The 27,893-nt window shown below is 37.3% G+C and overlaps 3 protein-coding genes and 1 long non-coding RNA gene across 7 annotated transcripts; 3 read left to right on the forward strand and 1 right to left on the reverse strand.

Moving 5' to 3' along the window:
* Positions 1-7,631: 7,631 nt before the first annotated feature.
* On the forward strand, positions 7,632-10,713 carry LOC107697927 (transcription factor NF-E2 45 kDa subunit-like). Its single transcript, XM_016498800.1, has 3 exons — positions 7,632-7,811; positions 8,308-8,439; positions 8,969-10,713. The coding sequence occupies exons 1-3, from the start codon at positions 7,764-7,766 to the stop codon at positions 10,202-10,204; spliced, it is 1,416 nt and encodes a 471-aa protein (XP_016354286.1). The 5' UTR covers positions 7,632-7,763; the 3' UTR covers positions 10,205-10,713.
* Positions 10,572-14,384, reverse strand: LOC107697928 (heterogeneous nuclear ribonucleoprotein A1-like). The gene is made up of 12 exons (XM_016498801.1): positions 14,284-14,384; positions 13,680-13,799; positions 13,384-13,530; positions 13,082-13,292; positions 12,904-12,996; positions 12,694-12,810; positions 12,533-12,604; positions 12,260-12,439; positions 12,031-12,168; positions 11,866-11,937; positions 10,727-10,797; positions 10,572-10,658 (listed from the first exon to the last, which is right to left on the reverse strand). Exons 1-10 carry the CDS (start codon positions 14,293-14,295, stop codon positions 11,876-11,878), a joined length of 1,152 nt encoding a protein of 383 aa, XP_016354287.1. The 5' UTR covers positions 14,296-14,384; the 3' UTR covers positions 10,572-10,658; positions 10,727-10,797; positions 11,866-11,875.
* Positions 14,385-14,482: 98 nt separating this feature from the next.
* Positions 14,483-27,052, forward strand: LOC107697930 (chromobox protein homolog 5-like). 4 transcript variants are annotated; one of them, XM_016498804.1, is made up of 7 exons: positions 14,483-14,521; positions 14,766-14,977; positions 16,106-16,169; positions 16,973-17,188; positions 17,476-17,701; positions 18,943-19,043; positions 25,385-27,052. In XM_016498804.1, exons 4-7 carry the CDS (start codon positions 17,049-17,051, stop codon positions 25,524-25,526), a joined length of 609 nt encoding a protein of 202 aa, XP_016354290.1. In that variant the 5' UTR covers positions 14,483-14,521; positions 14,766-14,977; positions 16,106-16,169; positions 16,973-17,048; the 3' UTR covers positions 25,527-27,052. The 4 variants fall into 4 exon arrangements, with proteins under 4 accessions (XP_016354290.1, XP_016354292.1, XP_016354293.1 ...); XM_016498806.1 differs by lacking the exon at positions 16,106-16,169; XM_016498807.1 differs by lacking the exon at positions 16,106-16,169 and having other exon boundaries at positions 17,028-17,188.
* Positions 21,323-22,608, forward strand: LOC107697931 (uncharacterized). Its single transcript, XR_001635282.1, has 3 exons — positions 21,323-21,412; positions 22,167-22,284; positions 22,379-22,608. It is a non-coding gene; the product is annotated as an uncharacterized LOC107697931 (long non-coding RNA).
* Positions 27,053-27,893: the final 841 nt, after the last annotated feature.

Consider the following 27,893-nt stretch of genomic DNA (forward strand, 5'->3'; position numbering starts at 1 on the left):
GTATATATATTCATATGTTTCATTAGTATCGTTATGTGAAACTACCTATGTGTCACATTTTGAGTAAGTTTAAAGGAAGATACGTAATATAAAAGGCTTAAAACAATATTTTAGAATTTAAAAACAAAAATGACTCCCATTTACAGAGTGTGTCAAAGGAGCTTTACTAAAGGTGATTCACTATAAAGTCAACACTCTACCTAATGACTTCATCATGCTTTCAGCTATGGAAATAAAGCTGAGCAGTAGTTCTAACCTGAAGTAAACCTCAGGCTCTCATGAGCAGACGCTTAGTCAAAGATAATGAGTGATTCGGATCCTGATTCTGAACTGATTGGGTTTGGAATCTGTTTGCCCTCCGTGAATGACACACTGGCCTCAATGACACAAGTCCTCCTCAAAATTGCATATGCTTCCAGCCTGTCCTGTTTTTCTCTGTGATAATTTAAGAGATCCTCCTACAACTGGGCATCATAATTACACTGGTCACTTTTTCTGGGAAGCACCACTGTGAAAACTAATCCTAACAGGGGTTTTCCCTGCGCACAGTTCACAGCAACTACACTCACATCAGAAATGGTTTAATCTAGAGATCTGTGGTGGGCTAATTTGTAAGTAAAACTCACAATACTATGCTGAGCATGTTGGCTACATTTAATTCTGTGTCCAAAATGAGTCCCGAAGCAAAAAGGACAAAGTGTAGTTATATTCTGCATAAATATTTTCTTTATAATGTATGCTTCAGTAAGGTGGCTCACCAGCGAGTTTCACAATGAAACACTGGGTTTTCACAATTTTACCACGAAGAGCATTTCGAAATTACCCCGTGTTATATCAAAGAGGATACAGTATGTGTTTCCTTAGTGTACTTTTTTTCAGGTATGGTTATAATGTCACCCAGAGTATGAGAATCATAACTTCACAATGCTGTTCACAGAACAAGAATTATTTGTTCAGTTTTTATTCATATCTTTTGTATTATTATGTTCCTCATTTGCTATATAAACTACTGTATAAATGTTTGGCCAATTCACTTTTTTTTTTTCATTTTAAAAGAAATTAATACTTAGCATTAAATCGATTAAAAGTGACAGTAAAGACAAGTGCTGTTTTTACAATCCTTGTTTATTATTCATCAAAGCATCTTGAAAAAAAAATTATAAAGGTCTTCGAGTTTTCATTAGAATGATTTCTGAAGGATCATGTGACGCTGAAGTAATGACTGCTGAAAATTCAGCTTTGCCATTACAAGAATACATTTCATATTAAAATGTGTTCAAATAAAAAACAGTTATTTTAAACTGAAATAATATTTTGCGATATTACTGATTTTAATGTGTATATAAAAACATATATATATAGATATACTGTATATATTAGTTCAAAAGTTGGTTTGCATTATAAATTCAAATACAAATTCACAAATATATGTATGTATGTATGTATATAGATAGATAGATAGATAGATAGATAGATAATAACTTAAAATAATTTAAAATACATAATGTAAAAATTAAACAACATACTTATTCTGACCAGCAGAATAAGCATATGTAGAAATTAACAAGTGATCATACTAAATTTTATTATATTTTAAATGATTAAAAACTTCTTGCTGACAGTGATTTGAAGGATAGTGGCAAAGACTGGTAAAGATTTAAAATGACAATTAATTAGTTTGTAGGGGCTGCACTGTGATCCTTGAATAGAGTCTTTTGATGTAATCTAAAGATTATTGTTCTAAATACTCCTGACAAGATTTTCTGGTGTACAAACTATTGTTACACTGACTGAAATTTTGTTCTGTAAATCATAATAAAAATGAATGACAGTCATTATTTTTTGCTCAGGAAAAAAAATAATGAATTAATTAAACAAGACACATTCGAATGTATAAAAAATGAAAGCTGTATTAAACTTTTGTTGTTTTTATTCTTGAAAACCCCTTTTTTGTCTTTGCCTTTCTGTATGTGAAGTATTTCATATGGGTGTGTTTATAGTAGATCTATGTGTTTATAGTTGCAGCCGTTTAGAGCTTGTTGTACTTGCTGTAAGTAATTTTTTCTTTATTACATTCATATGGCCTACAGTGCTCAGCAGTTGATTTATTATGAATTCATTACTAAATTATTATTAGTTCTGTATTAACTAATAATATAATAAATGATAAGTACTCCTCAAATAGCACTGGCTTTATGGCTCATCTAGCCAAATGTACAGTGGAAATATTTTCAACAGAGCTGATCTTCTCAGAACTCAGTTTAGAAGAATATTTGTCACCAAACAATCGTTATACCTGAAGGTCTCCAAATGAGGAACCAGCACCCACAGTATCATTGCGCATAGCAACTGTGTCTCAATAGTGCTTCAGATAAAAAGATAATCAGACATCTTTCACAATCACATCTTTATCTGTGCGGTCACGGCAGGGTATGTGTCCACTTATCTTTTTCACAGCGTATCAGAAGGGCAGTGATGGACATGATCATCATCATACTGGCCTGTGATGAGTGTCGGATATGGAAGTGTCTCTGTATCCCGTCGGTTTCCCAGTGTGGGGATGGGTGTGTGAGAGCTGTGCTGCCTTTGTGGTTGGAGCCTGAGGCTGCAGAAGGAGAGGAGAGTGGAGGAAAGGGGATGTTGGGTGGCGGAAGCTCTGCTGAGCGCTGATAAAAGCTTGTCTAGGTGCTCATGCTAACTGTTGTGGTTTCTGGCATGAGACGGTGGTTGAGGGGAGCTGTGTACAGTATCGCTGTATACTTTAAGTCGCCCGGCCTTCTTTATTGCACAATAAAGCACATACCATACAGTGGGGCCAAAAAGTGCATGTAAGCGGGGAAATCTGACATAGTGAATGTCACAAATTTGCTTATTAGGTGTGCAAAAGTGGCCTCGAAATTGTGTGGATTTTTCTGCATTTTACATCATAACTTTTTATTTGTCTTAAATATTTAAAAATCCTGTAGTTGTGGTTGGGCTGTAGTTGAATTAAAGTTGTATATTTAAAATATACAATATTTGGGGTTTAAGAAAATGCTATTTATTTAATTGAGTGCTGCTAGAGTATGTTTTGCATTGGATGAAATTACGTTACTCTTGATTACTCATACACAAATTTTCCACTTTTCCCAGCAGTAGGCTTGGATGAATTTTCCCAATGGACCACAAACCAAAGACACAAATGCTCTCATCATAAGTAGCTTGTGAGGTTTTTCCGTGTAATTGAAAACATGTTCTCATGTTTGCTTGTGGCTAATGACACTTTGATAGTGATGTTATATATATATATATATATATATATATATAGATATAGATATATATGTAGGTATGTATGTATGTATATTATTCCTGTGATGCAAAGCTTAATTTTGTGTGTGTATATTTATACACACACACAAAATTCTATATATAAAAAAAATAGCCTATATAGATATATTAAATATAATTATATTATATGCTATTTTGTGTGTAATAATTGAAAAATGTGTTAAAAAACTATGTATGTTATATATATAATTTCTTTATTTTTCCTATATATTAAATTATTGACATGGGTTATAGAAAACATTACTATATTTAGAAACCATTGGGTTTCTGAGTTTCTTCTAAAAACAAATCCTGTGAGTTTCCTACTACCTGTGGGAAGCAGGAAGAATAGGAATAGTTGGATGGGTAAGGATGGTGTCAAGGAGCTGTTTCACTTCCTTTGGTCAAACCAAAAGGGTTAAGAGCATCACGATCCCACAACGTGGCAGCGGGTGTAATGAATACAAAAATACAAGCTAACATGTTAAACTGAACATTGAATGGCCAGAATAAATAGATGAAAATGACAAAAAGGTTACACACCAGTGAGATATAGAACTGTTCAAGCGACTCGGTGACCTGAACTATGTGGAGAGAGAGTCAGAACTGCTGTTTAGGTTGGAACACACCAAATCCCAAAGCATTGTGGTGTATGTAATAGCAGGCTGTTTTCATGTGTGTGGCTTGGGAAGTCCCGTCTCTCTGGTTCCTGGCAGGCGCCCACCTCTTTGGACGCTGTCAGCCACCTACGTCCATCATAATGCTGCATTTACATACAAACATATTAATGCGTGGGAATGAAAACACCGCATCGTAAAAGACGAGCATCAACAAGTATCTAGAAAACCACGGGCACACCGCTATCATGCGCTTTGATAAACCGTTTTTGTTCATAACTTACTATTTCTTAGTACTTTGTCATCACACCATTGGGCATCTGATTTGTTGTTACACTTATTGGCATTGATGGTTCTATGAAGAACCTTTAACATCCATGGAACCTTTCCATTGTACAAAAGGTTCTTTATAGTGAAAAAAGTTTCTTTAGATTGTTGTAATGCTCTTCACACTAAGAAAGAAATGGTTCTTTTAGGAGCTGATCACTGAGAGGTTCATTGGGGAACCAAAAATCATTCTTCCACTCTTTTAAAAACAAAGGTTCTTTTTTGGCATCAATGGTTCAGTGAAGAACCTTTAACATCCATGTATAACATACATAACAACAGTGTATGTACAATGGAAACTTTCCATTGTACATACACTCTTAAAAATAAGAGTTCCAAAAGGAGGTTTTCACAGAAATGCCATAGAAGAACAATTTTTGGTTCCCCGAAGAACCTTTCAGTCAACAGTTCGTAAAAGAACCAATTTTTTTCTTAGTGTAAAGAACATTTCAATAATCTGAAGAACCATTTTACACTTTAAGGAACCTTTTGTGGAATGGTAAGATTCCATGGAAGTTAAAGGTTCTTCATGGAACTATAGAAGCCAATAAAAAACTTTATTTTTAATAGTGTAAGGTCCTTCAGATTATTAAAATGTTCTTCACACTAAGAAAAAATTATTCTTTTAAGAACAGTTCACTGTAGGGTTCTTTGGGGAACCAAAAATGGTGGTATCACTGCGAAAACTCCCTTTCGGAAGCTTTTTAAAATTGTATTATTGATAGGAAATTTGATTTCTCGACCAGAAATGCTTACACTGGCAGTCATTTGTTTCTAATGATTGTGGACCGTCATGCATCTGAACGCTCTTTAAGTGCTGTATTATTGGGTGTAACGCGATAAGGCATCGGTCAAATAAAATTAAGCACTTCAAATGAACAAGGAAAACACATCCTTTCACCTCACCTGACAATTGTGCCTGAACAATCGTGCTGATTGTCCCGCGTGTGTTTGACTACAGAGGGACTTCAGCAAAGACTCGAATGGTCACTTGCAATGTAAGACACACTCTTCCACCCTCTCGTCCCCCCTGCCCCCGCTTTTGCTCGCTGTCTGTGGTTGAGCAGCATATACAGGAACAATGTGGCCTTTCTTACCTGTTGAAGGTGTACATTCCATCCCTACTAAAGCAAGTCAGAAAACAGCCCCTCCTCCGCAAAGCAATCCCAGATTTAACTCCAGGTGCGCCTGCTTGTAGTGTCTGCGTTCAAACCACATCCCTCACAGTGGCTTTCCTTTACATGAACACCTTGGGTCTTTTATGCATGCCATGAAACACATAGTTCTTATTAAGGAAGTATGTTTTTTTTTTGTGATAGATTTTAGACATGTGCACACCAAAGCTGTGGATGTGAATCACTTGTCCATAAACCACAAGCTGAAGGGTCCGAGTCTGTATTTGGTTTGGGAAGCCCACAGGATCAGGCGTTTAAACATATTAAAGTGCAAGTGTTGCATTTAGGAGGGCAAAAAGTGTGGGTGCTTTACAGGAAACCTGCTTGCATCGCCCTTAGACCCATCCCATCTGTATGAGTGACAGCCAAAAGCACACAGGGTGAGTGGGAGAGAAAGACAGGTTGAGCGCATGCACACTTGTAGTTCAAAACTAAGAGCATGCAGCAAACTCTTTCACTCTTCAGTTCAACACAGGGGTCAGTGGTTACTGCTCTCAGGATATTGTGAATATGATATTGTGAAGACTTTTTCATCTGAGCTTAGTGCTTTAGGACATGCTAATAAGGTACAGTTTGTCATTTCATCTTCTTTGAGGGTTTGTTGTTTCTTCAGTAAATATGGCAGTTGTTGACAGATATTGTACAATTCTGGTTCACTATCGAATCTGAAAGTTTTTGAGTCATAATTCTAGTCATAAAGACTCTTTAAGAACTAAGGACTCATAAAAATGATTTTTTTTTGCTTTAGAAGCTCAATACAGACGTTGACAATTATTATAACCTAGATTAAAGTGTTAAGTGTAGTATTATACTGTAAATAAATTCTATTTTACTATATTACTTTTTCCCCTTAAATTATTAAGTTTATAATGTTATCGTTTTTATGAGATGTGAATTTTGTTTAAAAGGTTTAATTAAAAAAAAATTATTTACAAAAAAAAATTATAATAATAATTTTAAAACTTTTATTTGGCCTAAACTTTTCTTTATTTTTCATTAGATGCTACCCACTGCTATCACTTTTTGATTATCACAAATATTGCACACATGGTTTAGAGTAATGTTTAAAAAGAGAGAGAAATGTATTATATAAAGGTAAAAAAATAGTTGAATTTTTTGTTTTCTTGCTCACTGTTGGCTCATGTACACTGGTTCAGTGGTTAGTACCACAGCTGATGTTGAAACTTGGGAGGCCGGTCCCACAGCCCTGTCCCCTCATCATTTCAGAAACTATAGTCAAAGGAAATAAGCTAGACACCGCGGTAAAGGCAGGATATATGTTTTTTACCCTCAATATGACAAAAGGAAAGACGTGTTTTGTTAAATACTTCACCACACATGAAATGCCAAACCATTGGATGTTATACAGCATTATTGCTGCCACGTCCTGTCAAACTTGTACCTGACAGTTCAATCAGGCAGTGCATATATATATAACATATATAACATTTTCTAAATTATACTGAATTTTCACTCTTTTGTAAAATTGTTCGTTTGATTTAAAAAGATAAGTTTTTCTCATCGTTACACTTGCAAATAGTAACAGAATAATGACATTTGAATGCAAAATTATTATTGTAGCTTCATAGTTTTTACTGTACTAAAATATATGTCCAATTTAACAGGAAACCAACATTAAAGTTTAAAACGGATGTTGTGTATAAAAGGCTGTAATATAGCACCAATAAAAGCAAACCAACAGATGAGGAACAAGTTTAATTTGTTTTACACAATGATATAGCTAAAGGAAATGAAACTGAGTGGTAACCAGAATGACTGCAAATGCATATTAAGCATCAACGTAAACTAATTTGTTTATTTTCAACGTGAGGGAGTATGCTGAGAAACTCTTCCTGACATTCTGATGTCTGTGGTTAGACCCCTGCCTTCGTTTACTGGAGAACAGGCTGGCTCCCAAAAGATTGTCTTATCAAGGGTTGACATTACTGTTCGCAAAGCCAGCTGATAGGACAAATCCAGCCCAACGAAACTTCATGTCCAGTCACACAATATGACAATTGGAGCACATGGGAAGAGAAACGTGAAACAGTTTCAAACAAGATATATTCTTATGGTAAATGTAAATTTTTTGAAGTTTCAGAGTGACATTATCGTCCGTTTACAGGTGTGTAGAAAATGTTTTTAAAATTGTTAGCATGCAGTCACAACTGACCTATATTGCCCTTTATGTGAACGCTTGCATTGTTTGTGTCTTTTTCTCTTTATTTTTAACTCTACAAATGCGTTTGACTTGACATTCGTGCTTGACAAAATACAAGAAGTTTCTGATTTCATTTAATGTTTTAGACTGATTCACTGCATCAGGTGTCTGTCCTGAATGTGTTCAGCAATCAACAGTGTACTTCCCCTGAGGATCAGCTGTGAGGTCAGTATCTTTATGAGGAAAAAATATATATATAATTCAGCTATGTTTTCCCAGTGAGAAAAGACGAAAAATATATATATATTTTTTTAAATTAATGAATAAATGCTGTAAAATCTATCTGTACCCCGCAAAATTGACTTCTTAATAAGCTGAATTAGTACTTTCTCTACTGAAAAATATTTAAAAACAAAACTTGTGAGAATGCATATTTATTTTACAGATATATTTTGTCTTACTGCACTAGCAGATTTTTTACTGGATACTTAAAACACTTGAAAAAATTAATATATAAAATGAAAATTCAAAAATGAGTATAATGCAAATGTGTATTTTATAAATGTGTATATATATATATATACGCATGTGTGTATGTGGTTGAAAACAAGTCTTATGCAGTAAATCTATCTTGTTTCAAGGATTTGAAATAATTATATATTTTAATAAATATTTAAAGACATTTAAATGACAAAAATAATCAATGTTTATCAACGTTAAGGGACTGGCAAACCCTGGAAGACTGCATGGGGAGGTGTCCACCAATGTCACTGGATTCCGGGCACATCGCTCCCCCCAGCATATGGAGATGGACTTGGCCTGGCAGGAACTGATGGCCATCACAGAACTTCAGGTGGGTACACTGGAACAACCCACTAAGCTTCCTCTTTTACATGCACAAATATCAAAACTCAAGAAAATGTCTGATTATTTTGTGGTCGGATACAGCCAGTCGTTTTAGAGTCTTAATGAAATGGTGGCCTTATAACATTTTTCTAATGCTGAATCCTCTGTAAACACACACATTACGCTATGATCTGCAACAATGGGCCAATTGAGTGATGCGAGGATAAAGGCAGACAGAGAAAGAGGGTGAGTGCTGTATATTGCCGACAGACCCCTGCATAGCACAATGACCGTCTGTTTCGACATGAAACCTGAGCGCTCCCAAGTAAGACCTGCACAAGCTACGGGTGGCACTTTCACCCAGGTGGGCTGGTCCTGTAGTGAGCAGAATACAACCCTTCTCTGCAGCACAAATCAACTGAAAACCTTCTCTTTACTAGTGTTTTATTGTAAAAGAGTTTGATCTGAATCACCTCCAAGGTCAAGTTTGAGTGAAACTGGAAGTTCTTGTTATTAAAACATTATTTTTGTCACAGGAGTTTGAGGTACCCAATGAGAATCCCTTTGAAGCTATTCCACACCTGTCCATGGAGCCCATGGTTTCTCAAGGGGGGTTCGGGATGAGTCAACCGCAGCCAGAATCCATCCCTGCCACTTGTGATGCCCATTCTGCTGGTGTTTATGAAAATGCATACCCTGAAATGATGCCACCCTATCAGCGTTTGAACCCACACATGGATATGCACTACAGCCTCCCTGTCAGCCACGGTTCCTCAAGAATGCTTGCGAATACGCAAGCTCTTCATCCACCTCTCACGAGTCTTTTGGAGCACATGAACATGACGACACGCAGTCATGGGATTGTGAAAGACAGCGTTATCAACCTTCACTGCACAGGACAAATCAAACAGGCTTGTGCAGATGATCTCGAGTCAGATTCCGGTTTGTCGCTTGGTTCAAGCCCACCGCTTGCCTCTCCTGAGAATGCAGTGCATGGAGTACCTTCGTACTTACCTGCTGATCGTACGATGGGCTACGCTGAAAGCGAAAGTATTGGGGAGCTATGTCGCATGCGGCCGAGTTTGCTTGGGTCTGTTGACTACCAGCAGTCCTACAGTTCATACCCTGGAACTTCTTATCCCACAACTGCAAACATGCAACCCATCAACCAGCAGACTTACCAACCAATTGCATCAATGAAGCAACCGGTTTTACCCACAGCTCTGCATGATCTACAACTAAATAGCTCAGGTTTAACAAGACTGGGCTCATATCAATCTATGTATCCAAATCAAAAGTCGAGCAGTGTTTCTGTACACCTGAGCAGAGACGAGCGGCGAGCTCTCGCTCTCAAAATCCCATTCTCACTGGAAAAGATTGTGAACCTACCAGTGGATGACTTCAGTGAGCTCTTGACCCAGTTCACACTGAGCGACGCTCAGCTGGCACTCGTGAGGGACATTCGCAGACGAGGGAAGAACAAAGTGGCTGCTCAGAACTGCCGTAAGCGGAAGCTGGAGAACATTGTGCATTTAGAAAACGAGCTGGGACAGCTTAGAGCCCAAAGAGAACATTTAAGCAGAGAGAGACTGGAGTTTCAGCAAAACCTAGCCATTATCAAATGTCGGCTCTCAGATCTTTACACCCAAGTGTTTTCACAGCTTCGTGATGAGGAGGGACACCTTTATTCAGTTGATGAGTATTCACTACAACAAACTAATGATGGCAACATTTACTTGGTGCCACAGAACACAGCCCTGGAGGGTGAATGAACTAATTTTTTTTTTTTTTTTTTTTAAGTCACCCATAGATGGAGAACTAAATTCATGAGGTTCCTACACTTAATGACCAATGAATTAATTACTTCAAATAAATCATGAATGGACAAAGACTTAATCACTTAAGAGATCACACAAACAGGAATTTTTAACCAAAGTAGTTTAGGCCAGTATAACTACAGAAATTGCAAAGAGCTTTTATGATTAAGAAAACGCTTCCAAACTTGTGTTAGACTACACTGTGGGTGGGCGGCAAACTACTTTTGTACATTAAAACATTGGTCTAAAACAATCATGTCCAACATACAAACACATGCTTTCAGTTAATGAGTTATACACAAGACACGGATCACATCATTTGTAGAATTAAAATTTTTATTGGTAAAAAAAAAAAAAAAAAAGCTAAAACCGGTAACAAAAATAAAATCTCGTCAGCTGCATTTTGGTCCTAGAAAAGAAAAAATCATTTTAATTTGGAATATTGTAAACAAGATATTGCACTACAATAGCAAGTACCTTTATCATTTCACCAGTTTTGAAAGACAAATGCCTTTTCATTTCAAGAGATGATTTTCACTTGTCAGATCCTGAAAAAGCAAGCGTAACATGGTCAGCACATTAAATATAGAACATGAAAAACCAGTGGGCATGCATTAAAAAGTGTGTAAGTTTTACAAAATCTTGTGCACCAAACTATGCTGACTGCAGTTACTTCCCCTGTAACATACACAACACTGAATGGGAAGTTGACATTAACTGTACAGCTTCTGCTAATAAATTGTTTTACAATTACCAGCGGTAGTTGAGAAGTCTGTTCTTACCTACAGGAGTTATAAAAGCGCTGCCTGCTAGTCTTTGAGTGGCGCCCTGTACTCCCTGCTTCGTCACAGGGCGATGATCTTGCTACTCCTTTCTCAGCCTGCTCCCATGGCTAGACTGATATGCAGCCACACTACTCTAGGCATTTGCATTAAACAGCCTATGCTTTTTGAACCAATTTTGACCATTTACCTCATGTTCCCTTAAGAGATCAGGTTTCCATTTTTTAAAGAGCCAGATGACAGTCTTGAGTTTACTTTCTACTAGAAGGGCTCAAAGAAGCTCTCCATCAAGTTCAAGTGTACTACACTAAAACCCCCAGAAAATAAATGACTAAAACGCACATCTTTAAAAAAACAAAACAAAAAGGATGTTTTATTTCACCTTGATTGGTTACATAAAAATCAAAACCATAAAGACTGAAAGTAATTCTACATAGAACCTCATTGGAATGCTTTTCCCATAGACAATATAAAATAAGTCTGCATGACAAATTCATGATGTCCCACACATGATAGCGCTACTGTACACTTCTTCTGGTGGCAGCTGTAAATCTGCCAAACCTGTTTGGCTGAGCAGATCTAGGGATGTAAACCTGCATCTGCCCTGTCACTTCTCTCGCTCTCCTCTCCTAAAGCACTCAGTCCTGTTGAACAATATGAACAACAAATGTTAAGCTGCACACTACCTGAGGTTTGTTTCTACACCAGATATACAGCAAGGTTACAGTATAGCAATGAGCATTCAATCCAAGACTAACGTATTGGGTTTGTTAATCAGTAAACCAAGCCATCTGAAAATCGATTTAAAATTAGACAAAAGAATTTGAAACCAACCTTTCTGAGCTTAAAACCGTCTACCACCAGAGCCGCCTCCATATCCACCACCAGATCCACCACCATAGCCACCTAAAACAGATGGCATGTCATTTAGGATTCAAGTTGTTTATATAAGCAGACTTAAACCAAGAGAAATGGAAAAGGCCATTATGAACAACTCACCACTATATGGGCCACTGTTTCTTCCTCCGCCACCTCCAAAGTTCCCTTTCATGGGACCATAGCTGGACTGCTGGTTGTTATAGCTGCCAAAGTCATAGTTACCACCTCCACCGCCGCCACTACCACCTCCAAAGTTGCCTATTCATAGTTAAACCACATACACCTGGTTACTGCTGAAAATTCAAGTTATTTGTATGGAAATGAAGAATTCAGACTGGCATCTACTCACCACCTCCAAAGTTTCCATTGCCATTGTTGTAATTGTCATTATAGCTACCACCGCTGTTGCTACCGCCACCGCCACCATAACCACCGCCCTGGTTGCCATAACCCTGTCCTCCTCCGCCACCACTACCACCTCCATATCCACGATTTCCACCATAGTTACCAGGACTGCCACCATAACCACCTGGAGAAAGCAAAAGGAACAAGTTACTTAACATTAACAAAAAGAACATTTTACCAAATTGTACTTTCAAAGAACTAAGAAACCACTGTATACCATCGCCGCTGCCAAATCCATTGTTGTAGCAGTCGCCTCCATAACCACCGCCACCTCCACCACTTCTGCCTCCTGAAAAGGATCGTGAAAAGTGCTTTAAGTCAACACGAAAACTTAAAATACACCATTCAAAACACTTCAACGTCTACTTAGGCATGTACCTCTTCCAAAATATCCATCACGGTTGCCGCCTCCACTGCCTCCAAAGTCATTGTTGTAGCCGCCATTGTTGCCATATCTGTTGAAGTTTCCACCTCCTCCTCCACCACCACCCCGGCCTACAGATTTAAAAAAAAAAAGAGTGAAAGTCTAATACACGCAAGCACATTAAAACAGAGGGGGGAAAAAAAAGAAACCCTTGATCAACTTACCTCTCATGTTCATGCCAGTGTTTTGCATCTCTTGTTTAGACAGAGCTTTTCTGACTTCACAGTTGTGCCCATTCACCGTGTGGTATTTCTGAACTAAGGGGAAGATGCGTGTTAATTTATATTAAAAAGACCCACAATATTAAGACATTACAAGTGACACTTGAATGATAGCACTTACTGACGATACGATCAACAGAGTCATGGTCATCAAACGTAACAAAGGCAAAGCCTCTTTTGTTTCCAGTCTTGTGGTCAACCATAATCTCAATGGCCTCAAGTTTGCCAAACTCTGTGAAGTAATCACGAAGATGGTTCTCCTCAGTGTCATCCTTAATGCCACCCACAAAGATCTTCTTCACAGTTGTGTGAGCAAATGGCTTGTTGGAGTCCTGAAATCGATACATGCAATTAGGCAACTGCACTCATACACATCTTTAGAAAAGTCTTTGCATTACAAAAGCTTGGGGTGCTAAACCTCACCTCTCGAGACACAGCTCGCTTGGGCTCCACGAGCCTACCGTCAACCTTGTGGGGACGTGCATCCATAGCAGCATCGACTTCACCCACACCGCAATAAGTGACAAACCCAAAGCCCCTGGAGCGTTTGGTGTTTGGATCTTTCATCACCTACAGCAGCACATAAACAAGCATAATAAGGGTTAAAACACCTAGTGGTCATCACCATACAATTAAAACACAATACTTAGTGTAAGATTATGCGAAGACACGATCCATATTGTTGAACCCTGTAGATAAGCAAGACGTAAGGAACTTACCACACAATCCGTTAAGGCGCCCCATTGTTCAAAATGCGCCCGCAAACTATCGTCTGTGGTTTCAAAGCTGAGCCCTCCAATGAAGAGCTTCCGCAGCTGCTCTGGCTCACGTGGTTGGCCCTGAAAATATCAACCCGTAATAACTTAGTACCATTGAAACGAAGTCCGTCGTGTGTATTATTCTGCAGCGGATATTAAACTAACAATGTATTCATGCGCGAAGCGTCACGAAACCTTGAGGTAACAGACTATCTGGGGGAGGTGAACAAACACCTCCGCCATGTTGGTGTCGGACAAAGCGGCCCATTTATAAACAGTAGCTTTGTTTCAGTGAAACAATCGAGATAATAAATTGATGCAAACCATCACAGTTATGGCCAATGAATAATTAAAACAAAGAAACTACGATTTTTGAGAACACGACCTTCAACGCAAGCACGCGGCCTGTGTGCATAGTACAAGATTTAAAATGGCGGCTGAACGCGCTATTTGCATTAACAAAGAGCCATGAAGGAGATCCGAGTTAAATCGGAAAACATTCAGAACATTAAAACTACGTAGCTTTTATCAAACAAAACAGAATACATTTTTAAAAACTACCTACCTCTTTGGACATCCTACCGACTATTTCTGACTGTACTGTGCTGTGCTGTGCTGTGCTGCGCCACACGCTTATCGGTGAAACACACACCGAGGACTGGGGGGATAATATTAACAGCTCGGGTAAATACAGTCCCCGCCTACTGCAGACGATGATTGGTTTACGCTTCCCGCTAACGCTTTTATTGTGCGTTTTGAGGATACCTGATTGGCTGACACTCAAGTCAATCCCTGGAACAGAGGTTAGTACTTTTACACATCTTTCTCAAAAAAAAAAAAGTTTTTTATAAAAGCTATTAAAAAATACGTTATATTAATAATTTACTATAAGTTATGATTTGATTCATATAGCTTCGATATCACGTTCAACCCTTATGCAAAGGCACTCAATCATACCTTTCTTCGAAAATATGTATTTTTCTAAAAAGGTGTGATTAAATGTAGATATTTTTTAAATATCAGAAACATTTTTTTTTTAAATATCAGAAACATCCAGCAAAGTCTGTGGTGCCGTGTGACGCGTGAGGCCGTTTTTGGCGCGAGAGCGGCTCGCTCAGGCGCACGCTGATTGGCTGGACGCGCCACTGGACGGATGCGTGTGAGAGAGGTACTAGCAAACTCCTGTGTGCAGGGAAAAAGCCGCCGCCGCCTCAGCCTCATTATCCAACACGAATAAGAAAACATCGAAAAATATCTCAGTAAGTATACAGTAATCATCCACATTAACGTCAGAATATGTTATTGTAGATTCCCCTTGCACTGGGAATGATTTAATCCGTCAGCGCTACGCTTTAACATAATAGGATCAGGTGAAATCTGTTCGGCTCGGCCCGCGCTGTTGCTAAGCAAAGCCTCAACTGCGTTAGCGCGCACGACGATAGTATTCAAATAAATGCGAAAAAGCGCACAAATGCTTTGCTTGCAGCGGTCAGACGCAGAGAACCGAAGAAAGAAGTAGCGCATTTATGCTAATTAAGCTAAATTAGTCTGCTATCATGTGCGCCTGGATATCTGAGCCTTGTTTATTGTTTTTGCAGGCATTGGCTAGCTGAGCTTGCGTTATACGCATATAGCACGACACCAGCAAACGCGTGAATTTATTTTTCTAACCTCTTGCTTTCTCTCATTGTTTTTGTTCTGTTGCTATTTCAGAATGAGCTCATAGCGAGGCAAGCAGTAGCAATCAATGGGACTAACGTTACTGTAGCTAAATGTTAGCAGCGCAGCTAGCACTGCATTTAAATCCGTTTACGTTGTGAATTATGTTTTGTATTTTGGAATAAATGCATTGGGAGTTAGATCGGATATGGCATGCGATGTGAAAGTATGAAAATGTGAGAGTCGTGCAGGGCTGTTTAATGCCTTCACATTGTTTGGCATTGCTCGCTAAGATCCTTCATGACATTAAGATAAGAACACATGGCTGGTTTATCGCATTTCTAGTGCGTGGTTGATTAAATATCTATCTTAGTAAATGAATATAGGTATTGCATCCCGTTATAACCGCTTGATTTGAATGTAATATATTCAGACTGCATGCATTGTTGTTTCTTTAGCTTTGATAACAGAATGTGCACAATGTTTACTAACAAGTAAGCATCCTTTGGAGTTTATTTATTTTTATTATTATGCATATAGGCTTTAAAATAACTCTGCAGTTCCTCAAATCAAAGACATGGTGATCTTTTGTGTGTCTATTTGTTAAGAGTCCTCTAGAATTATTTATTAGAGCAGTGTATGCGTTTGCATGCCTTATGCATGTTTATTGATATACATTTTGGGTATATTTAAGTGCAGTAATGTTTAAATTAATTGTATTTGTTTAGGGGAGCTCTGAATGCTGTAATCTCTGCACTTTAAGAGGTCACGTCCTCCAATATAATACCGTAGGTGAGTGTCGAAAAATAAATATTGACTTTTGTCATTGCAGTTAAGGTAAGCAAGGTTTAACCTTAAGTCGTAAGATTTTGCTCATACTGTCCAGCCTTTGTTGTTATAATGTTAAAAGTAACTTTAGTTCATGTTATGGTTGTTTTTGCTGGAAATAGAATTTTCACAGTATAGACAACAGTCCATATTAATGCCATATAATATAGGTAATACTTATACTAGTGAAGTTTCATGATTTTCAGTCTCACAACAGAAACTAATGCTAATTAATAATTACTAAGTAAACATTGTGCCTTGTCTTCAGGCAATCATTAAAATGAACAGTGAGTAATAAAATATAATTGAAGAGACAAATTACAAGTAAAGACAATAGAATGAATGAACTCTTTTTTTTTTCTACACTCAGTTCTATCATATTGTAAGTAGAAATTATCGAATCTAAAATAAACCACTAGCATAGGCTTCACTGTATGAATTAAGATGTAGTACATTAATACTTACATTAAAAGGTATGTAGCCCAAAGCTATGATATTTTCTTGTCGATATTATTGTTGGATTAATATTAATTGCATAACTGACAGCAATAGATTTATTTAGACGTTTACACTGCAAGACCTAATGCACAGATCTATTTTGACGTCCGATGTTTGTTTATATTTAAGATGTATTTGAAATGAATATGCATCTGATCAGTCAAATACACTCTTTGCTGAGTTTATTACTCTTTTTGTATTTTATATGGTAAATGGGCTCCAATTACCCAGCCCTATGTATAACTTTAATAACATTTTTTTCCCCCCAGTGGGAACACTTTCCTCCCCAGACCAGGGAGCCTCACAGGTCACATTTGCTCATAGGAAAGACATTCAGAATCAGCCATGGGAAAGAAGAACCAGAACCGTGAAGATGGTGAGGCAGCTTCCTCAGAAGAGGAAGAGTATGTAGTGGAGAAGGTCTTGGACAGGCGAGTTGTGAAGGGCCGTGTGGAATATTTCCTGAAGTGGAAAGGCTTTTCAGAGTAAGTCTTCATTGTACTTCATAATAAACTAATAGTGTCTAAGCAGTAGTATAGACAATTTCAACTCAAGAAGAGGTGGATGTGTGTTACTGCATGTAAAAGTCTTAAAATGCATGACTATGAAAAACATCAGAAGTTTTACATTGAGATGATGTGGACAAGTCTAAATTTTCAAGTGATTTAAGGTTAACTAGTTTGAAGAACCCTCACAGTTTTGTCATAGTATGTAAACATCCTGAAGGCATATCTATGATGTGAGGAAATCCAGTGGCTGCATTGTTTTGCAGAAAACACAACACATGGGAACCAGAGAAGAACCTGGACTGTCCAGAGCTTATCTCAGAGTTCATGAAGACCTATACAAAGGGAAGCAGTGGAAGCACACCCAGCAGCAAGCCCTCCAGCACAGGCTCTTCTTTGGCCCGTCCCAAAGACAGTAGCAGCAGCACCAGCAAGAGGAAAAACTCAGAGGAAGAGAACGGGAGTGGCAGTAAGCCCAAAAAGAAAAAGGAGGTAAGAGCTTAACAAGAAAAGGTCTGGGCCTGGGCGATAAAACTGTATCGATATTTATCGACGATACACCGTCATCGTTAACGATAGAAAAAATGTTCGATATAGCGCATGATAGTTTCTCGCTTATTTCATTTAAAGGCACATTATTAGTGACAAGCAGACATCCAACAGAACACACAAACACATGCTGAAATGAGTGCCGTGCCTGCCTGAGATGAGGAGACTGAATTAAAAAAAAAAGGAATATTAGTTGAATTTAAAATAAAAACTCGCATTCGAATGCAAAAACGGTGTATTTGAATTTTAGGTGTGTCAGGGAGCCTTATCAGTGGCGCACAAGATGCGGTGATGATGATGTAAATGTCGTTTTCCATTCAAAATATTAGAAAAATATAGAAGCTCAAAGCGGAGAAGATATCTTGCGCACCTCTTATAAGGTTCCTTGATGCACACCTAAAATTCAGATACACCGTTTTTGCATTCGAATGCAAATTTTTATTTTAAATTCGACTAATATTCCTTTTTTTATTCAGTCTCGTCATCTCAGGCAGGCACGGCACTCATTTCAGCATGTGTTTGTGTGTTCTGTTGGATGTCTGCTTGTCACTCATAACACGTGCCTTTAAATGAAAAAAGCGTTTAACTATCGTGCGCTATATCAAACATTTTTTCTATCGTTATCGATGAGGGTGTACTGTCGATAAATATCGATACTGTTTTATCACCCAGGCCTAGTTGAAATTCTCTCTAAAGTTTGTTTCTTAATTCATTCTTCGCTTAAAGGAATAGATCAGCCAAAAATGAAAATTGACTTAAAATGTACTCAACCTCAGGCTATCCAAGATGTAGATGAGTTTGTCTTTTCTTTGAGAGAGATTCTTGAAGATATTTAGCATTACATCACTTGCTCACCAATGGATCCTCTGCAGTAGATGCGTGCCGTCAGAATTATTTTGCATTGTGAACTCGGACAAAAGCAGAGGTTTACAGTTAAACGCCTTTATGATGGATTGGTTTTTGATAAACATCTTATGTTTTTATTAGCTGTTTGGACTTCACTGTAGAGGGTCCATTGGTTGACCAAGTGATGTAATGCTTTTCAGTAAATGTTAATTTTTGGGTGAACTATTCCTTTAAGCGTTATGTTGTGGTGGCCAGTGTATTTAATGTGATGTTGTAAAAATAAAACATCTATTTGAAGTAATATTACGATTTTTAATTGTTGTCTTTGTTCTTTCTAGGATGAGATCCTTGTAGCAAGAGGGTTTGAGCGAGGCCTGGAGCCTGAGAAGATTATTGGAGCAACAGACTCCTGTGGAGACCTTATGTTCCTTATGAAGTGGTGAGTATAGCAGCTCTTTACATATCGGGAGCAATTTATTTGAATGAAACTCCTTATTAGAGCTTAGAAACACATTGGAACCAAAGCCACAAGTCTGACCATATTCTAGTTAGAATAATAGTCAGTGTTTGACATTGAAATTTGATTTAAATTCCATCACAAGTGGTCACAGGAGATGCCTGTTGATACCAGGAGTAAACAGGGAAGTGCCACAACTGACCAGTTGTGATTGGATCACCCGAGATGGATGTTAGGACAATAGTGTCAATGGCCACATTTACATCTTGTATTATGTCTGAAATGATGCAAACTGCCCCATTCTTGTTTCTTTGTCCTACCCTGTTGAGAGACTGAAAAACCATTATTCTTTTGTCACCGTTCTACACCTATTTACACCTGTACATTCGAAACCCGTCATTGTAGTCTCCACTCTGCATTTATTTATATTTGCTTTACAGTTTCTGCATTTCTAAGCTTGTGTTTGTGTTTTAATTCAAATATAATTGCACTTCCTGACTGGTACACAAACTGTACAGGCTATATTTAGCTTAACATACATAAAAAGTGTTCACTTTGACAGACTACTTAAATTAGTCCATAAACATGTTCCTTTTATGTGTGCATTTTCTTCATAGAATGGGGCAGAAAACGCAGTGTTTATTTCAGGTGCCGCTAGGCCTGTCGCAATAATCAATATATCGACTTATCGCGCAATATATATACATGACCTCAATCATTTTTGGTGACGCAATATATCGCCCATTATATTTACTTAAAAATTAATGTCACCATGTTTTGTACATTCCACTTGCGCCTGTGTCTTTTGCAGCTTCTCGTACATAACGTGGTGTAGTCATGAGGTGCTAGTTCAAATTTAAAAAGTGCTTCTACAAACAAAGTTTCATCTGCAGATATGGCCTTGTTTAGGATCTGTGCCTTTGTGCATATAGACATCTGACTGCTAAGTAGTGATTGTGTTTTTCAGCAATAGTGTGCACCCTTCATTTACAGAGAAAAGAAGGTCAGGGGAAAATCTGTAGATGGAAAAATCTACATACAAGTTCTTTGTGCATTTTTCTTTTTTTGTACTTGTTACTTTGCACTTTTTGTTAAATAATGTTTTACTATTTATTCAGGTTTTTTAAGGTATCTTATATTTTGATACTTAATTTCCGTAATCTAAATATTCTTAAAAATTAAAAGTTTGTTGTCATTTGGAAGTGTGTAGGCCTTCTTGCATTATTATGACTGTACATTATGATTATATATTCAGTGACAAAAAATGGTCTTTAAAATGACAATAATATCGCTTATCGCAATTATTTCTGGGGCAATATATCGCACAACAAAAAGTTGTTATCGTGACAGGCCTAAATTTGCACCTTTTCAAATTGATTTAATACCAGAGACAGACTGAAATTAGTATATTTTAGAGGCCTTGTACTATGGTTAAAAAAGTTTGCTTTTTGATATTAAATAGTTAATAGTTTGTCTAAATGTGGCTTAATTGCAATGAGGAGAATATTACCAATGTATGCAAGTGTCTGGTATTCCTTTTTTACTGGCCGTTGGCTTGAATGTTGCTCTGGCTGAAAAGTTTGAATAAATGATGAAGGGGATGTTGTTTCACAGACACAAAGGCACAGTCTGACTTAGGTCTAGGATGACTGAAGACAACAGTCTTAGAAGTACTATGCAGTGCAGTGTGCAGAAAATCAATCAGGCCTGCATACTGTCTGTTCATTTATTCTTAGGTTAAAAATGGACTTGCATGTGTTGAAAACATTTTGTGTAATTGATTACTGATTGTGTGCCTGCTTAGTATGTATTGCTTGATGAAAATGTTCTGTACTAGAAGTGATTAAATCGCTTCTAGTAAAGAAATGCTACATGATGTTTTCCACTGATTCAGGAAGAAAGGAAAAGAAGTCAGCAAAACCAGGGATTTAGGCAGGGGGAAAGACTATATCCTGTCCATCAATTCAACACTAAAGTAATGCTTTGTCATGGACTACACTTTATTGCAAAATAACTACTGTTCCTTGACCATCTACATTTATGAATTTGGCCAATAATTTTATCCAAAGCAACTTACATTGGATTTAAGTTTTTTTTCAGTTCATGCATTCCCTGGGAATCGAACCCACGGTCTTCTCTTGTTAGCAGCATGCTCTACTGTTTGAACTACAGAAAGGCTAAACAGCCTTTGTGTAATGTATTTTCGCTCAGTAACTGTACTGAGGGTGATTCATACAGATGGATTGTATGTGATGCATGAAAAATTGATTGGACACTGACTTTTTTAACACATCCATGTTCTTCTTTCTTTTATCTTGGCAGGTGGAGAATTGAATGGAGATCTGCATGGGGTAAGTTTTCCATTAAAATCAGAACACAATGTGTTAATATTATTACTTATTACATTGGAGTATTTTTTTAGTTAGTTTTCTCTTTTGCATGTAGTACAGCCACATTTACACCGCAAAGACTGTTGTGTGTTGATGCACATGCACAGATTACATTTACTCATTTACCGTAAACTTTGTAACACGTGTTACACGTTTATTTGTACATGTCAATCCTCATTGCATTATATATATATTTTTTAAATGGCAGTGTGTTTAAATGTCATGTCATTGGGAGATTTGCATTACAAGCTATCAGAATTTCATCTTTTTATGTGAATAACAGCAACTGTACTAAAGTGCATATTTTAAATAAAACTGAGGTGTTTTTTCTTCCTCAAGCATGAGCTCTATTTTCTCGATGTATCATACTCTATAGGCCATTAAACCAGTTGTATCAAATATGGTGCAATTCATAAAACGCATATGCAGACTTTAAAAAAAGATAAACTGTTCCATTTGAAAATGGATTTTTATGATTTCATATGCCAGGCTTTACAGGGTTAACTTTGCCTTTGAGCAGAGTAGTGAATGCCCAATGTTAATAGTCACTCACATTTTAACAAGTCAGTTTTATATTTACAATTTAAATAAACTTATTAATTAAAATAATTGACAAATCACTGATCCAAATGAGTTGATGCTCTTAAGAAGTGCATAAAGTGGCATACTGGGACTGTATGGTTTGGACTCCTAATTTTTGCTTTGTGTCCTGTAGGAGAGTAACGGTCCTTCAGACGCGTATGTGGCCATCTCCAATGCTGATCGGTTGCAGGCGGAGCCGGAGAGCTTGAGGAAGTGGAGAGAAGAGCAGAGCGAGAGGCTGGAACAGCTCGGTAACTTGAGCATAGTCATAGATGTTCTCCTTAAGATATATTAAAACTATAAAGTTCATTTAGGGTTGAGAGGTTCACCTTTGCTGTTTTTCAGATGCTAACTCCCGTAAGCAGGAGGTAGAGTGGAAGGAGAAAGCGAAGCTGGAGCTGGAGGAGTGGCACACCAGGCAGAACGAGCAGCTGGAGAAGACCAAAGTCAACAACAGGTACACAACACTATTCGAGCAGCTGAAATCTATAAGAGGCCTAGTTTCTGTTTCTTGCTGTTTGATAACAAAAGCACTAGAGAGTGCATGGCTCTGTTGTATTCTGGCTCAGGGTTTTTTTTTTTTTTTTTTTAAAGGAATAGTTAACCCAAAAATGAAAATTAGCTGAAAATGTTTCACCCTAAGGCCATCCAATATGTAGATGAATTTGGTTCTTCATCAGAACTGGTATGGAGGAATTTAGCTTTACGTCACTTGCTCACCAATGGATCCTCTGCAGTGAATGGGTGCTGTCAGAATGAGAGTCCGATGATGAAAACCTCAAAATAATCCACACAACTCCAGTCCATCATTTAACGTCTTGTGAAGCAAGCAAAGCTGTTTATCCATCAATTCAAGCATATGAACTTTAAACTTGCTGCTTCTGGCCAAAATCCATTATCCACTCAAAATATAGTCCACTCAAAAAAGAAACGTTTAATATACACAGCCTGATGTGTCTGTGTAGTTACTGACTATACTATAGTGAGTAACTCAAACATTAGCCCATAACATGAGCGAGTAAATGATTCAGGATCATTTTTGAGTAAACTATTCCTATTATTTAGACTAATGGCAACTATTTTATGACGTTGTGACTCTAATGATATGAGAGGACACAGTGAAAAAGCTATCTGAGCTTGTTGAATGGTCATGTGATCGTGCCCTTGGACACTTCTGCAGTGTTTTGGTCACATGATCATGCCTGGTCCAATCCGAAGCAGTTACTATATCTATGATTGCCACAAAATGTTGTATTCAGCTATTAGAATGGAAGAAGGAGCTCTATGAGAAGCTCTTTCTGCTTCAGGGAAGCATTTTAAATAAATGTATCAATAGACGTGCTGAATAGCATTCATTCCACTGTATTGTATTAAAAAGTAAGTGATATTGGGTCAAAAGTTAAATTTCCTATTTTAAATTCAAGTGCATGTTTTGGCACAAATAAAAATGACAAGTCTCCTTAAATCTCTCTCTGAATATGTTCAATTCCTCTGAATGTGAAATTGTTGGCTTAATTTCCTTGTCTCTATATGTCATGTTTGTCTCTGTTTTTTTCTCTTGTGTGCCGTGTTGTCTACTTTTATGTACTTGGCCTGGTCTTAACACTGCAGTGTTTTGGCTCTGTATGAGTGTTATTTTTCTCCTTCATTTACAGAGAAAAGAAGGTCAGGGAAACATCTGTAGATGGAAAAATCTCCATACAAGTTCTTTGTGCAATTTTCTTTTTTTCTACTTGTTACTTTGCACTTTTATTTAGAAAATGTTTATTTACTATTTATTCAGGTTTTTTAAGGTATCTTATATTTTGATACTTAATTTCCGTAATCTAAATATTCTTAAAAATTAAAAGTTTGTTATTTGGAAGCGTGTAGGCCTTCTTGCATTATTATGCTGTTACATTATGATTATATATTCAGTGGCATAAAATGGTCTTTAAATGACAATAATATCGCGTATCGCAATTATTTCTGGGGCAATATATCGCACAACAAAAAGTTGTTATCGTGACAGGCCTAACTTTTGCATAGTATAGCGTGTTAAGCACTATACACCATATATAATCCTAATTGTCTATTGCCTAAATGCTCCGTTGGTCAAATGTTATTAGTTTTACACTGGCCTAATACAATAAAATAAATAAATGTTTTGGTGTTCACTACACTTGCGCCGGTATGTGCGCACTGACATAAACAAGCGCAGACGAGAAGCACATGGCGGAACATGTGAGAGATGCTCTGAATGAAAGCGCACTCACTCTCTGACAGCAGGTGGTGCTAAACTGCAGCAATAATAATAATAATAATAATAATAATAATTCATTTAAATGCAGCCATTACCCCGGTCACAGATTTTACAAATTTAGACATTACTATTGCTGTAACGTTTTTTTTTATATAAAGCTGCAATCAAATATGCATAGCTTCTTAGGGTTGAATACATTTTTCAGGGTTTCCACTGGTCCTTAAAAAGTCTTTCATTTTTGTTTGATCAAATTTAAGGCCATAACTGGTATAACAAAAGTATTGATTATAATATTTAGAGGCTTTAAATTTGCAGATGGAGAAATGGGTCACTATACGACCTAATGTGATTATTAAACTTCATAAGGCTTTGACTTAAATTGCTGCACATTCATAGTCAAAACTCAGAGCTGTTATGCGTTCTACAGGCTGGCAGTTTCCGAGTAGTTCACAATCAATGGATACCACACATTGATGCTAAGAGAACACTTATGCTGTTGATGAATTACATAATTGTATTAGCAAGGTCTGATTTTTTCTATGTATTGGTACATTAGTACATAAACTTTAATAACATTTCAAAACAGATGTATATATTAAAAAAATGTCTTGATTATTTTAATCTGGCAGTTACACTCTTTTGCAGTTGAATGTAAGCCCCAGTCTGTTTAATAAGTAAGATTAAAAGAATCCGGGTTACGTGATTTATTTTGAGATTATACGTGTACATTTCTACAGTGTTAATTTTATTTGTGCAGATCTTAATAGGTGTTGAAGTATTACATCTGATTTTAAAAACTCTGTAGAAAGTAACCCTGATTCTTATGATGGTAAAATATGCAAATGTAAACAAAATCAATGCCTATTGTATTAGCAGTTTGAACTGCTGTAGTATCTGGAGGTTAGCCAATCATGAGGTCTTTTACATCTAGAGATCTGTTTAATTCAGTTTAAGCTTTAAGAAGCTTTAACTAACAAATTAAGTGTATTTGAGGATTTTAATGTCACACAGTTTCAATTAGAACTGGAGTTAATGCTGATATATAACATTGTGCAGTTGTCCACTTAATGCAAATTTGTCTTTCCTTTGTTGCTGATGTCCCACCACAGGAAAGACTCTGATGAGGCAGACCTTGTGCTTGCAAAGGAAGCCAATCACAAGTGCCCACAGATCGTCATTGCCTTCTACGAGGAGCGTCTGACCTGGCACGAAGACGGCGACAAGAAGGAAAAGAGTGCCACGCCGGTTTAAAGGGCAGAGGGGGGAGGAAAGACGCTGAGTCCTCCAAACCTTGTGCCCTTTGTCACACCGGTGACACTCTCATAGCCAACTTTAACGGACCATTTAGTAAAAAAAAAAAACGGCCAGCAAGCAATGGAGGTTACTGCCCACCATGACAACATCCGTCCACCCTTCATGAAAAAGCATCTCTCACCAGACAAACCGAAAGGCCATGGCGAACAGCGGCTGCAGCAGAGCGGTGGAATGTGATCTCTTTTCTCTTACTCTCTCTGATCTTCCTTCTGTTTTGTCATAATTTGTGTATTTGTGCTCCTACAACTATGTTCTTATGATGTGTCGTGTGCTAGCGTAGATGTGAAATGATGAAAACCCGTACATGTCAAACTTTTATTCACACAGTTGATTTTGTAGTGGTGCTGGACATGACTGAAAATATCAGTTGTGTTTTGCGTTTAACATCTATAACGCTGGATAAAGACGTGACGCTGTTGGTTTTATTTCAAGCTGTCACCCTCTTCTGATTTCTGCTTTGTTTTTTCAATCAGGTAGAATTAATTTTGCTGTATTACAATTTTTGACTGTAATCTCCCATGTGGGCCAAAATTCTGTGATTTTTTTTTTTGTTTGTTTGTTTTCTGATTGTCAGTAAAGCCACATAAAGGAACTATACCGTATAATCACTTTCCCCATATTAAAATTAGAACATTGACATCCATTTTTTTCCCTTTCTCCCTCTAATGTCTTTGCAAAACTCTCCTACTTTCAGAATTGGCCCTTTTTTAACCACTCTTACCTTTGAACTTATCACTGTTGCTTGCAGGAGGGCAGACAATCTTCATCATGCGAGTGTGTAATGGGACATTTTTATCTGTTTCTACACACTTTTTCCATGATACTCATTTTGCTCCAGAAGTTTAACTGATATACTCCCTCTTGTGGCTGATTTGGTGAACACATTCCCTGTTTGACCCCATGAACTCAGAGCTGTTCTCATTCACGTGGTAGTTTAAGCATATGTCGGGTTCTTATTACTTTTTTAACCTAGAGTTGACTCAATAAAATGGTGTTTATCAAGGTTACATGCCTATACTAGAGTTTTGTGCCCTGTAGTGCTTTTTTGTGTGCTTTGCAAAGCCATTGAACAAAAGCTATATCTTCGAGATAATTTACAACAGGAAGAGCTTGTTTTATTTTAAATGTATGGATGCAGTCCACTCACAGCAGTAGAATAGGGAGAAAGGCTTAGTTTGAGTTGTTTGTAATGAGGGGGAGTTTTTAAACCCGGTTGAACATAATGTGTAGTTACTTTTTTCTTTTTGGTTTGTTTTTTTGTTATATTACAAAAGAGGATGGTCCTTTTGTAATGATCATGATCATTTATACACATGACTCAGTTCTAGCAGTTGTTTTTACAATGTGCAACAATAGTTGTCTTTTGCTATGTTAAATGCATAGCCTGTCCTGTACCATATTGTAGTAAATCTAGTTTCAACACTAACAGTTGAACGTTTCTGGAAACCCTTAACCCTGGCTTTTTTTTTAACAAAATAAATGTCATTGTAGTGCTGAGATTATGAAGTTTCACTCTATGCAATGTTTGTGAAAAAACTCATTTTAAAACGAGCCCAGTTGTCATTGCAGTGCAGTATTAAGTTTGGCCTGAAAAGCACTGCTGATATGCACCAGCAGATGTCATAATGGAGCAAGTCTTGTCTGTTTGTTTCTACTGCTCAAAAAATATACACCATAAAAGTTGCATAGGGATTGTGAAGTAATACAGTGAAGAAGAAAAAAAGGATTCTTGGGCTTATTTGTACATTTTATCCTAAATAAAAGTAAAATATTTGGCCTATAAATGCATTATATTCACTGATATTTGAGCACTGATATTTAAGAGCTCATATATCAACTTATTTCTCTAATTTGACCTAGTCTTGATGCAGTTTAAAGGCACAATATGTAAGATTTTTTTTAATTAAAATATCCAAAAACCACTAGAACAGTGTTATATATTTTGATATTTTGTGTACTTACATTATCCCAAATGTTTCGAAGAATGTTTAAATCCAGAGAAATAAGCTATTTTAATTAGTGACACAGAACGTGTCCATAGTGTCATTGTGTCGCCTGCCAATGACGTCATAACCCCTCGATTTCCGGTTTTGTTTTGTAGAAAACATGGAAACACCAAAGACGCTTTAATATGTTGTGTGTTTTAATAGATCGGTGACAACCACACAGAGTAGCATAATAACAGATCTTTCAAATGCATCGTATGATAAAACAGCGCTGCTTTCCCGCCCCCCCCCATACGCACGACCGAAAGGAGCGGAAGCGGTCGACTGGCATAATAAAAGCTCCTGTTTTCGAGCCGTG

This window comes from Sinocyclocheilus anshuiensis, unplaced genomic scaffold (genome assembly GCF_001515605.1).
Source record: "Sinocyclocheilus anshuiensis isolate Anshui unplaced genomic scaffold, SAMN03320099.WGS_v1.1 scaffold78, whole genome shotgun sequence".
Lineage (NCBI taxonomy): Eukaryota > Metazoa > Chordata > Actinopteri > Cypriniformes > Cyprinidae > Sinocyclocheilus > Sinocyclocheilus anshuiensis.